The sequence below is a fragment of the Cyprinus carpio genome, chromosome B16 (assembly GCF_018340385.1).
Source record: "Cyprinus carpio isolate SPL01 chromosome B16, ASM1834038v1, whole genome shotgun sequence".
In the NCBI taxonomy this organism is placed as follows: Eukaryota; Metazoa; Chordata; class Actinopteri; order Cypriniformes; family Cyprinidae; genus Cyprinus; species Cyprinus carpio.
Genome location: NC_056612.1, coordinates 24,392,893 through 24,404,930, shown reverse-complemented (window position 1 = coordinate 24,404,930; position 12,038 = coordinate 24,392,893). Strand labels below are relative to the sequence as shown.

The following is a 12,038-nucleotide window of genomic DNA, read 5'->3' as shown; positions in this document are numbered from 1 at the left end:
CCCGTACCACCAATACAAGAGCTCTCGAAGAGCGTGCTTGACTCATCTTGCAGACTCAAAGCAAGAGATCAGGAGCAGAATGATAGAACCGCTCAACTCCGAAGCGAAAAGCTGAATATGCGGTACACCTGCTGCCTTTTTTTACTGAATGTGTGATCGGATGAGTCTTGTTGCGTTGATAAGGTTTCTGTGTGCATTGGCTCGTAAAGTAGATTGGTCTATCTAAGCGTTATCCCAATTCATCGGTCATCCGACATGATGTTGAGAGTGACCGACTGAAAGGAAAAATAAAATCATCCCCATATTTGTCTTAAGATGTTTTTCCCCCCTGAATTCATAATGTTCCATGATGATTCCACCAGGTAGCACCTGCAGTCAAGCTAAAGAAGTTACAGTAAGTTCAATCTCTGCTAAAAATGTGGCTCTCCTAGCATTAAAAAAAGCATATAAATGATATTGATGAATGTTTAAATGTTTAAAATATTGTTTTTGTCTCTAAAAATATTGGTTTCATTTCCCAACATAGGCTACATAAAATAAACAAAATGTGACTAACAGAAAATGAATTCAAAACAGAATTTTTGCAAAAACATTTAATTTAATTTAAGCAAGTGTTTTTCAGAGTAAGCAGTTTAACATATTAAGTGATCATGTTAATATATAGGCCTGCAATATGTTAATCCAGAGTATCCCTTACCAAAAAGTAGTATACTTCAAGTTTATTTTATTAAGTATACTTAAGTATAGTTCAAGTATATTTAGACTTTTTGTAAGTATAAGTCAAGTATACTTAAATGTCATTTTAAGTATATTTCTGAGAAGTACATAAAGCCCATTTCTGAGAAGTACATAAAAAGTAAACTAAAAGCATACTTTCCTATTTTTAGTTTAAAAGAAGTATACTAATAGCACACTTGAATAAACTTCTTTTTCGTAAGGGATAAGAAGAACACTAAACAAACAATGCCGTCCGGACAGCTCGCCAAATGCCACTTTTGACCAAAAAGAATATAAAAGGCTGACCTGAATTAGCTAAAACTAGTTTGGATAGACCTGTGGGGATCTGGAAAAATGTTTTATGGAGATGTGACCAAACTGGAACTTTTGGACCACTGCAGTCAGGGCCACGTTAAGGCCAAAGTATATTTTGGCCGTTGTTCTGAAATATTCAGTGTCTGAGTTACAGTATTTGGTGTCACTGGGTGGAGCAAACATGAATATTCACGAGTTTCCTGTTTCGTGTTAAAGCGCCCCCCCCCCCCCCCCCCCTCTATGAAATATGAGATATTCTTATGAAAGAACACATTCATATGCAAATAAGATGCAATATATAGATATTGTATAGAATGGGAGTACCAATTTATGGATTTCTTTTTTTGTTTTTTTGTTTTTTTGTTTTTTTGCCAAAATTATATTTGGTTTACTAATTATATATATATATATATATATATATATATATATATATATATATATATATATATATATAGATATATATATATATATATATAAATTATAATAAATAAATAAATCTTCAAAAGTGTTAACTGAATTAAATTTTTTATAAATTTTTCCACTGGGTTAAACCAAACACATCCTAATATTGTTTCAGGGATAATGGGTTTTGGCAAAAAGAACATATTCTCCTTATATTAAAAACATGTGGGTCATTCTTCAATGGCCTATTCTGCAATGAGTATAAACAATCTGGTCCCATTGACCTGGAAAAATTATTTTAAAAAATCTTCTCTCAGCATTTAGACTGATTTCATCAAGTTTGTTCATGGTGTATAAACCTCTGTTTGCCATCTGTTGTTCATATAGGAATTTATTTTATGTTTTAGATCCAAAAGAGATATTACTTACCACAGAAATCCTATGATGTGTGCTTTGGCTTGTGTTGATCAATATCCCTAAACAAAATAGACACTTGTGTAATTTTTTTTTTATATACATGTATTTTATATTCATAGAGGTGTATGTATCAACACACATTTGAGTCAAAATATTTTTTATCTGAATCATAGTGCATCACAATGCACTAAAGACAAAAATCATGTGGTTAAAGATTTTTCAAATTTTTGCACAGTTTATTTATTTATTATTATTATTATTATTATTATTATTATTATTATTATTATTATTATTATTTTGGTCTTTACCTTATTTGTCCACTAAATGTATCATTTTGGGCAAAAAAGGTTCTTATTCATGTGTGTAAAAAAAAAAAAAGTTTTGCTTTGTGATCAAAAACAATTTTGAATGATTGAGCCAACTGAGCAAACTATTAGGAATGGCACCGAATAATCATCATAAACTTTATTATGGCACAACAGATAACTTTTGACAAAGTTATTAAACAATCTGTTTTAAGGACTCTCAATGTTAAATAAGAAAATTATAAAAATGCTTAACAGCTGTAGGCTCATTTACTTGGAGCTTAGCCTATCAACTATACCTCAGTTAAATCATTACATCAACCATAAACCACGACACAATCTATAAATTCTTTTGCATATTAACATACTCTACTCATAATTTCATTCTTCACTGAAACATAATTACCTTTCTGCAAAGTTTTTGTGATCCAGTGAAAATGCACTATTATTTTACTATAAAAAGAGTGCTTTAGGTGACATATAATGAAAATCAGATTTTTTCAGGTTTTAAGCGCTATAATCAGGTCCCTGGTGCATCTACCAACCAAGGAAATGTGAAAAAGATTAACCCAGTAATTTTGCTCCCCTAATGACATTGCAAAGGGATCTAATTATAATATTACCGCCCCTTAATCTGTAAGTTTCCACCCATAGCGCCATCATTTTGATTTTGCAAGCGACAACGGTGTACCAGCTCTAATGCCATGGTCAAAGTTTGAGCAAAACACACTTACTGTTCTGCCTTTGATTGCACTGATGAGAACAAAACAGTGTTTAGAGTCCTAGCCTCAGAGGAGACAAGTGAGCAGTGCATTTATTGATTTATTTACTGTATATTGCTGCTTCCACACAGATTTAAAATAAAGATGCAATTTATCTCCCAGCTGTTTACCTTCACAGACATGACTGACTGTTTTTGTAACTCGTGTGTTTTTAACGTAAACTTGTGTGTGAATGAGAACTTAGTTTAGTGCTCACATGCTATGACAGCCGCTTTCTATACGTGTGCACTCAGAAAGCCGTATATTTTAAACTAATATTAGTTAAAACACATGATTTCAGTACAATAAACATGATAATCAGAACCAAAACAGATGTTTTCTAGTAGGTACAAGCTGTATGCGCAGCTCTATTCTGGTAAAGGGGGCAGGGAGCAGCAGCTCATTTGCAGCTCATAACATATTTTGTGACTCTTTAGTGTGTTATGACAAATTGCTGTTACCTTAGTTCAAGCGACATGTGAACCTATTATTTTACTTATTAGTTAAATAAATTAGAATGATAATCAAGAATGAGGATTTTTGTTTTAATTGTTGAATTTTGTGTGTAATTATTGTCAGTTTTTAACATTTAAGTCCACATTTAATAACAACTGTTTTACGATAGAAATGTTAAAAGACCTACAGTCATATCCAGTGATGCAAACTACTTGATTTTAGGAAAGTTAAAATAACTTACGTTCATTCCTATTGAGTGAAGCAATTTACTTTTTTTTTTAATTTTTTCTTTTTTTATTTAATTTATGGTATTGTGATTACTGAAAGCTAGTAGTGCCCTGTGATTTCCTCAATGCAGAAAACACTGATGGAATCGCAGAATCCACTTAGGAAAACAGAATTTACAGTTTAACACGGAATATCACAGAACTTGCCAAAGTTTGAATGAATTAATCAAAAGTAGGTCATTACACTTTAATCAAATTGCGATATGGACTAGTATTTGTAAATATGAAGTTGCAAAAATACTTTTTAAATATGAATCTAGCATGTTCTGCGTGTCTCTGTGTTAATGAATGGTGCAGACATGCAGTTCTGTTTACTACACACACAGCCTACTGAAGCATGTGACGCTTGCGGTGATTTCAGCATCTGCCAGCCTCTCTAAACGAAGACATAAATACATGAACATGATCTCTAGAACTGCTCTGAGAGTCACTTCCTGAGCATTTTACCATTTCATCTGAGTAAAACTAGCATCATGAAAATTTTAAGGTATTCACGGCAACCTGTCAAAATAAAAGTTTGGTTTAACTTGAAGACATTGTGGCAGAAATACATTATTGTTCAGCAGAAGGAACGTACTACTACTAAAATTATTAAAATCTTATTTTTTTTTTAAGGAATTATCATACTATATTTCTTCAACATTTTAATTGTAAATCCCCTTTTTTTTGCAAAAGGTTAAAAAAATTAAATAATTTTTCTTAATGAAAAGATAAATTAATGTTTCATGCCTTCATTTGATAACCAGAAAAATGTAAATACACAAAAACATTTCATAAGGCTATTGTAAAAATAAATTAAACTTGTTTTTATGCATTCAAATAATTAGACACTCTAAAACACAGAATTTGGTAACAAAACATAAGGTGGGAAAAAATAAAACATTAAATAGGGCCCTAAACGTAATTTTTTTGTTAAACTTTTAATAAATGAATATTAAATTGTTTAAGTTTAATGATTTAAATTAATTGGACATGCTTTTTGATTAATACGATTTAATTTAACCACATTTAAACGGAAAAAAACGGAATTTAGAAAAAAATTAAATGGAATTTGGGAAAAAATTAAACGGATTTCATAGGGCCCTATAAAAGTTTCACTGTCCTGAAAATAGTACCTTCCTCAGGATGACCTACATAGTTAAAACTTTCAGATACAACATGGCACGTTGCATGAGGCAAAGAAAAACCTGTCGAGGTGTACTACTACCATGACGAATGTGTTAAAAAGGTAAAACCTCTAGAAGAAGCAAATAAATGAATGACAGGATTAACTCATAGCAACATCATACACCATGAGTACTGTAATGTCAAAAGCACTAAAGGGCTAAGCCACCTCCAAGTTATTTAATTACATTACATTGTGTAACTCTAAACCACATTATACGCCCTGTGTCTAGGGAATGAAAGGGGCATAATGAAGATTGGTGCTGGATTCCCAACAAGTTACAGGAAAAAACACTCCGGTCAGGTCCAAACAATCACACTATTCACAGGAACCAGAAATGGTTAGATTTATTTAACATTATGAGAGAAACATGAGCATCTCTCCAGGGTGGCCACAGGCCAACATAATAAACAAAAAAAGAGACTAGAACAAAAAAAGAGAAATTAACCTAGACAATTTGTACAATAAAAATACAGCCAGCTTACCTAACTTCCTAACCAAAAACAAAGGCCAAACGAATTCACAAAAGAAAATGGGCAGGACACCCCTAGGCTCTGTTCCAGATAATTAGAAGTTTTAGTCACAACAGCAGGTGCTAAACATTAGTTTGGCTGCCGGTTGGAGGAGGAATCCAGGAGCTTCGAACCCGTTTGTGTTTGCACCAACAATGAGCTTCCCGACAGCTGGCAACCACCTTCTTTAAAAGACTCTGCCTTAATAGAACGACCAATTATGCACCGACACCACAGCATCATGGAACCTATGAGAGAGCAGACTAAAGAGAAGAACAAGAGAGAAAGAAAGAAACAGCAATACAATACAACAAAAATAATCAAAGAAACAGTTGTAACACCACAATACAATATAATTAAACTAAAACTTAATATAAACATCAGCACAATTGTTATTATACTAACACAGACACTGTTACAACAATTCAAAGGTAGAAGTCAGAAGTCAGAAAGAGCTTCAATATCAAGTATGTTTACACACACAAGGAATTAGTACAGAGCAAACATTCATGACAGCGCAAATATCCGTGTTTTAATAAAACATCCGTGTTTTAATAAATCGCTCTCCACAGATTCAAGGTGGCCTTGTATCGATCTTGTATTCGTGCTTCTATTCATATTATCCACTTAGCTTTCCTGTGGAAGAATATACTTCTCGGTATCCTAACTGAGATTTAAATTGTTACTGTTTCTAAAAAAGTAATGCTTACTATTGTTAGTGAGAAATAATATGGCACTATAGCTTCATTACCAGTACAAACTCAATCGTTTGCTGTCTGTAGATTGTGGTTTGAGGTTAGAGGTCTGATATTTCAGAAATATGTGCTTGCATGAGGTATGTAGAGAGCATTGTAACATTATGCCAACATCTTCAGAGATCAACAGGCAGAGAAAGAATGTCAGGGTTCATCCTTTTGTTGCCATCTACTTGTCATGATCATCTACATTGGATATTTTAAATCTTTACAATTGTGAGAGATATTATATAAGAAGATGTCCTTTAATACAGCCTGAAATATTTTAACAAACACATGTGGTGTTTTGATTTTAAATGTAATCATCAATGTAGATCACATTATTGATTATAGGTCTAGTGAGGAATGATTCGGGAAAATACCATATAATTCTTTAAGAAGTTGTTTCTAATTTAATTAGGAGCTTTTTTCTTCTAAAGTATGGGAAGGTTGAGTTTATAACCCATGTTGCATTGAAAAATTGTAATGCAGTGCTGACAGGGGAATGAGGAAAAAGATTAAAAAGAGGAAGATTCACTGTCACAATGTCCCAGAACAATGTTCAGGTGTGGTGAAATAATCCTCTTACATTTCATGTATTTCATCAGAGTAAACGTAAAACTAAAAAGGTGGTGCCTGCAGTCACAGAATTTAAAGGAAACAGTGGAAAAGTTCTTGTCATTCCTCCCCTACAACCTACAACTCAGCTCCCATTTGCTGGCTACTTTCATCAGCACGTAAAAGACTGAACCAGAGTACAGTATTACATACATTGCTGCAGATCACAAGGCAAAGGAAAAAACAATAACCAGAAGAATGGATCCCAGCCACTCTGTCAATCAGCCTCCAGGTTCTTCAAATTCATCTGAGAAATCAGGGATGCCTACAGCAGCACCACCAGCATACCAGCACAATCCTGCTGGATATCCTCCTTCCTTTCCAAACCAGCCAGTCCCTCAGGGCCCCTACACCCAGGGACCATATCCAGGACAGCCTGTGGTCACTGTGCAGCCTGCAGTTTTTGTGACCGCTGCTCCACTGGCTGATCCAGTGCCAGATTACCTGGGTTACTCCATCTTCACCATGCTGTGCTGCTGCTTACCTCTGGGCATTGCTGCGCTGATTTACTCCATCTCTGTAAGTATATTAGTCCATGTGCTTTCCTTTTATTTAATGTCTTTAACATTTAGAAGCATTAAGCATACAACTGCATGAAATGTTTGTAGAATTAGATGTGGTAATCATCTAAAGTTAATGATTACAGATGTTGTTTATCAACACTTTAACAGGCACGGGGGGAAAAAAACTATGGAAAAATGATTCCTTATGAATTAATTGTATGATTGTTTTTTTTTAATCAGTTTTATGGTTCTTTGGCAGTTTTTGTGTTGATTAATAGTTTATTAGGTTACACTTTACTTGAAGGGGTGTGCATAAGACATGACCTCATGAAGGAGGTTTTATGCATGTATATGACAGCTGTCATTCGCTCAGTTATGTAATTTTTAATGCAAAGATGACATTGATTGAGATGTATTTGTTATAGGTTAGGGGTAGGGTTAGGGTTAGGGTTAGGGTTAAGTTTAGAGTTAGGTCAAACAATGTCATCTTTGCATTAAAAATGACAACTGAGTCAATGACACTTAATGACAGCTGTCATAAACATGCATAAAAACTGCTTCATATTCATGACCTGTGTCATGTCATGATTATGAAGGTGTCATGTAAGGTTTTTTTTTTTTCTCCCTGTAAATGACAGCTGTATAAGTAAAGATGTGGCACTGCAGACGTCCTGAACATGCAACACAGTTTTAAGGGGGGAAAAATCGTATAATTTTATAAGTACTTTTTCTTGTTGTACTGCACTGTTGTATTTCACTAAAAGAAAAATTAGGAAAATAATTTTTTTACCTTGAAAAGTGCTTGTAAATTTAACGGCATGTTTTCAAGTAAAGGCTACACACAGGGGCGGTTATAGTATTTCATCCTCAGTGAGAATATGTAGCAAGAGACGACTGACTAAGCGGTGCCTCTTTGTTAATCAGCAACATTACTATAATAAGTCGAAAGTATAGCATACTATATAAATTGGTACCAATCCAATATAAAAATTGTATAAGTGATATCTGCGGTACAATTTTTTTTCACCACAAAAAAAAAAAAAAAAACTCTTTATCTTAAAATTCTGTTTTTTTTCTGGCAATTGCAGGTTTATTTATCACAATTCTTACTTTTATCTTGCAAAATTTACTAGCAATTTCTGAGTAAAAAAAAAAAACATTTCTATACACCAAATTTTCATTCAGTGTACTAATTCCATAAAACATAAATGGAGCATTAAATGTAGAACTAAGAAAATCTTTTCACAAAGAGTGAAGTGTACACCCTAATTTCAGAACTTCCCCCTGGCTCAAGGAAATGGGAACAGAAATGGTTGACATAATGTTTCACATTGTTTTCACAGACTCGAGATGCCAACTTCTCAGGACAGCGAGAATTAGCAGAGAAGAACTCCAAAACAGCGCGCACCCTGAATCACCTCGGCCTTGGCATTGGCCTCATTGTCATTGTATTGGTCATCATCACCCAGATTGTGATTTTGAGTGCTAGATAAAAGCTGTTAGAGCTAACATGGTTGGATGCAGATAACAAACTAGTGTTTTCTGTATTGGTTTTTCTGTATTTTAAATGTTACTTTCACAATTTATCATTATTCTTATATGCATTAAGACTGATTATTGTAAAAGGGCACCTTTTCTCGAAAAGTTTGATTGACGAGGGTCATAAAAAGACACCTGTTTGGACATCTGTTTGGACCCCGTTCCTGTACAGCCCCCACCCGTGTGCGTGACCATCTGTTTATTGCCCCTAAAATATGCATTGGAATTTATGATCGGCGGGAAAAGTGTTTTTGTGTGTGGGGCCATTGAAAACTGTTCAAAACTATGTGCTTTAAACTTTAAAATGTGAAAAGAGCCTGTCCTCCAACAAAAAATGACCATATAGGTCGTTTGTCCAAGCACCTTATTACGACCTATATTTACGTTTTAAAGTTAAGCGGCCTCTAGCGGGCATAAAAATAATGACAGTATCGCGTTGCGTCTGTCGTCATGAAATGACGTATAACGTCATTACCAATCAAAACGCACGTTTATTTAAATGCAATGTGTGGACTTTTTACACCGATCTCACAGTAATTCGTACATATTTTACTAGGTGGCTTATTCGTTCGAATGACCACACCTAACCCCACCCCCTAAAACTAACCCTCACAGAAATCCTGCTAAATTATGCTTTATTGAGCATATACATTTAACGTGCACATCCTTTCTCTGGGATCGAACCCATGATAGCATGATTGCATATCAAGGCATAACGCAATAATCTACCAACTGAGCTACACGAAACGCAAATCACAGTGCAAATAAAAGAGTACAAAACATTAATATGAAAACGACCTTTTGCCGATAGGGGCACAATTGTAGTATACGCTCTGATGGGTCGTATTTCAGGGATTTGGACAAACGACCAATACGAGCGTATTAGTTGGAGGACAGGTTGCAAGAAAAAGGTTAAAACATACATGAAATAGAAACAATGTAATGATCTTTTTTTTTTTTTTTTTTGCCCCGGAAAAGATTAAAGACGGTTCAAGGTATGTATTTAAGAGTTGTTAAAACAATTTAAAAAGTAATTAAAGTTTGTTACAAAGTTTGTTACAAAGAAAACTAGGTTACCGATTATCTATGTATCTAAAACAAACAAAAAAGTACTAGATACGTTCATTAAACAGAACGTGAGAGTCAAAGCTTGTAACATTACAATTTAAAAACTATTTAAAGTTTGTTACAAATTAAATGAAAAAGAAAACTAGGTTACTGGTTATTTATCTAAAACAAACAAACAAAAAAGTATCAGATACGTTCGTTAAACAACACGTGAGAGTCAACGCTTGTAACATTACAATTTAAAAACAATTTAGAGTTTGTTACCAGTTAGAAAAGAAAAGAAAAATACAGAGTTTTGCAGCATTTGTACCTTACCTCAAACTAAAACAAAAAAGAAGCAAATGTAAAGTTTTTCAGTGTTACAAATCAGGAAAGTTAGCGTTTTGTCACGCCGGCAGAAAAGGTTAAACAAAAGAAAAAGAGCCGTGTATTTACACTGATCTAAAAGAAAATGCATCAGACGCAGTCGTTAAAACTGTCAAAATCTATGTTGTAACTATAATTTAAAAATCTAGACTTTGTTACTGACAGAAAGTTAAACAAAGGAAAAAAAGATCCCCAACAAAGCTTACGGAGTTTTCCGTCTGACCAACCTCACAAAAAGTGAGGTTGGTCTGACTTATTTGATCAATATTAACTTCTGGCATGCTATATCAATCAAAAAATGCGTATAGGCATACAAAAATCGAACTGGAATGAAAGGTTTTGGAATGTCTTTGATTTTCTTGCCATAAGACTTGTTATCAGTTGAAATTGATGTAGGTCAGTAACCGATGAGTACATGAAGCAGAAGAAACACATAACCTCATAAATGCATTGTGGTTCTACCATGTTAATCAATAAAAAAGACTTAATTTATATATCATATCTTACTTTCTTTTCAAAACACAATAAACATTCTTATGACTTTTTAAATGCGAACAACCGGTTTTGTTGGAAATTAAAAAAAAAAATAAAAAATAGATAAATAAAAAAAAACATAGTGTTATGTTTCTTAGTTAGAATGCTTATAGTATGTAGTAAAATCGCATATTTAAGCTAAAACATTTTTCTTTCAAACACTCTCATGCACCACACAGCTTTCACAGACACTCCTCACAAACTGCCAACAAGGTCCTTAAGTTTTGTTTTAACATTTAGCTGTAGCTGAGACCCTGATGGAATTATTTTACGCACAGTTTTGGAAAGGTTACTATGGACTTGTAATAGGTTATAGATTACAAGTTACCCTATTTAAAATCTAAAAGGTAGTGTAGCTATTTCAATTTCTTTAAAAAAGTAATGTAACTGATTACATTTGATTACATGTTTTAAGACTTTTCTAAATATGTAATGTTTTCCACCGTTAATCTTTTGAAACATGTTAACCGGCCAGGGTTAACATTAGAGTAGCACTCAACAACTAATGACTGTCAGACTTTCAAAATCCTTCATCACTTAAATTAGGATGGTAATAATTTCATTTTAAAGCACAACCACCAAAATTTCAGATTTGCTTGGAGATTGTTCTGAGATTAAATACATATTTAAAAACACAACAAGATAGTTTAATAGCTATGATACTGTTTTTGAAATCAAGTTTTTTCATAGCTATGAAGGGGAAAGCCCCGGTATCTAACAACGGGTTGGTAAAACAGTTCAACTTAATAAATAAATATACATCACCCAAATAGGAAATAAGCATGTGTCCTTAACTCCTGAAACATCTGTGTCTCATATTTTAGAGCAGTCAATGCAGTTTATGAAATATATAAATTAAATCTGTACGTGTGTGAAAAAATATTCAGATGTAACCCCTCTGTTAACATTTTCATACTTAACTGCAATTTTAAAAAAAAAATCTCAGTAACTGTTAACTGATTACAATTACATTTATTTTGTAATTCAATTACATAATTTAGCTATATGTAACTAATTGCTCCCCTAACACTGTTTATGCATTATTACAATAATAGATGGTGAAAGAGTTCATTAACCTCTTTAACGTTAAAAATGTGGACAATATCACTTAACACTAGTTTGGCAAACATGGGTTTGCTCATAAGACCCCCGACATGAAGCATCATAACAAGTACAGCCATTGCAGAAATTTATTATAGAGACGCAGTAAGATAAAACTCTGGATGCGCGATTGACCGACTTATCACATGTTTAGCATATTATTACAATACCCTGCTTACCTAGTTTATGATGAAATATTGGAGTGAGCTAACAGTCTGTAAAAAAACCGGTCACGCTC

The 12,038-nt window shown here is 33.5% G+C and overlaps 1 protein-coding gene across 1 annotated transcript; it reads left to right on the top strand.

The window, feature by feature from the left end:
* Window positions 1–245: 245 nt before the first annotated feature.
* LOC109103893 (interferon-induced transmembrane protein 3-like) lies at window positions 246–8,875 on the top strand. Its single transcript, XM_019117247.2, has 3 exons — window positions 246–394; window positions 6,680–7,208; window positions 8,536–8,875. Exons 2-3 carry the CDS (start codon window positions 6,888–6,890, stop codon window positions 8,683–8,685), a joined length of 471 nt encoding a protein of 156 aa, XP_018972792.1. The 5' UTR covers window positions 246–394; window positions 6,680–6,887; the 3' UTR covers window positions 8,686–8,875.
* Window positions 8,876–12,038: the final 3,163 nt, after the last annotated feature.

What these genes read in the sequence shown, in the direction of transcription:
- LOC109103893 (XM_019117247.2), top strand. Translation starts at nt 6,888, where the DNA reads ATGGATCCCAGCCACTCTGTCAATCAGCCTCCAGGTTCTTCAAATTCA. An exon ending in CGCTGATTTACTCCATCTCT is followed by an intron (nt 7,209 to 8,535) that starts GTAAGTATATTA and finishes TTGTTTTCACAG; the next exon opens with ACTCGAGATGCCAACTTCTC.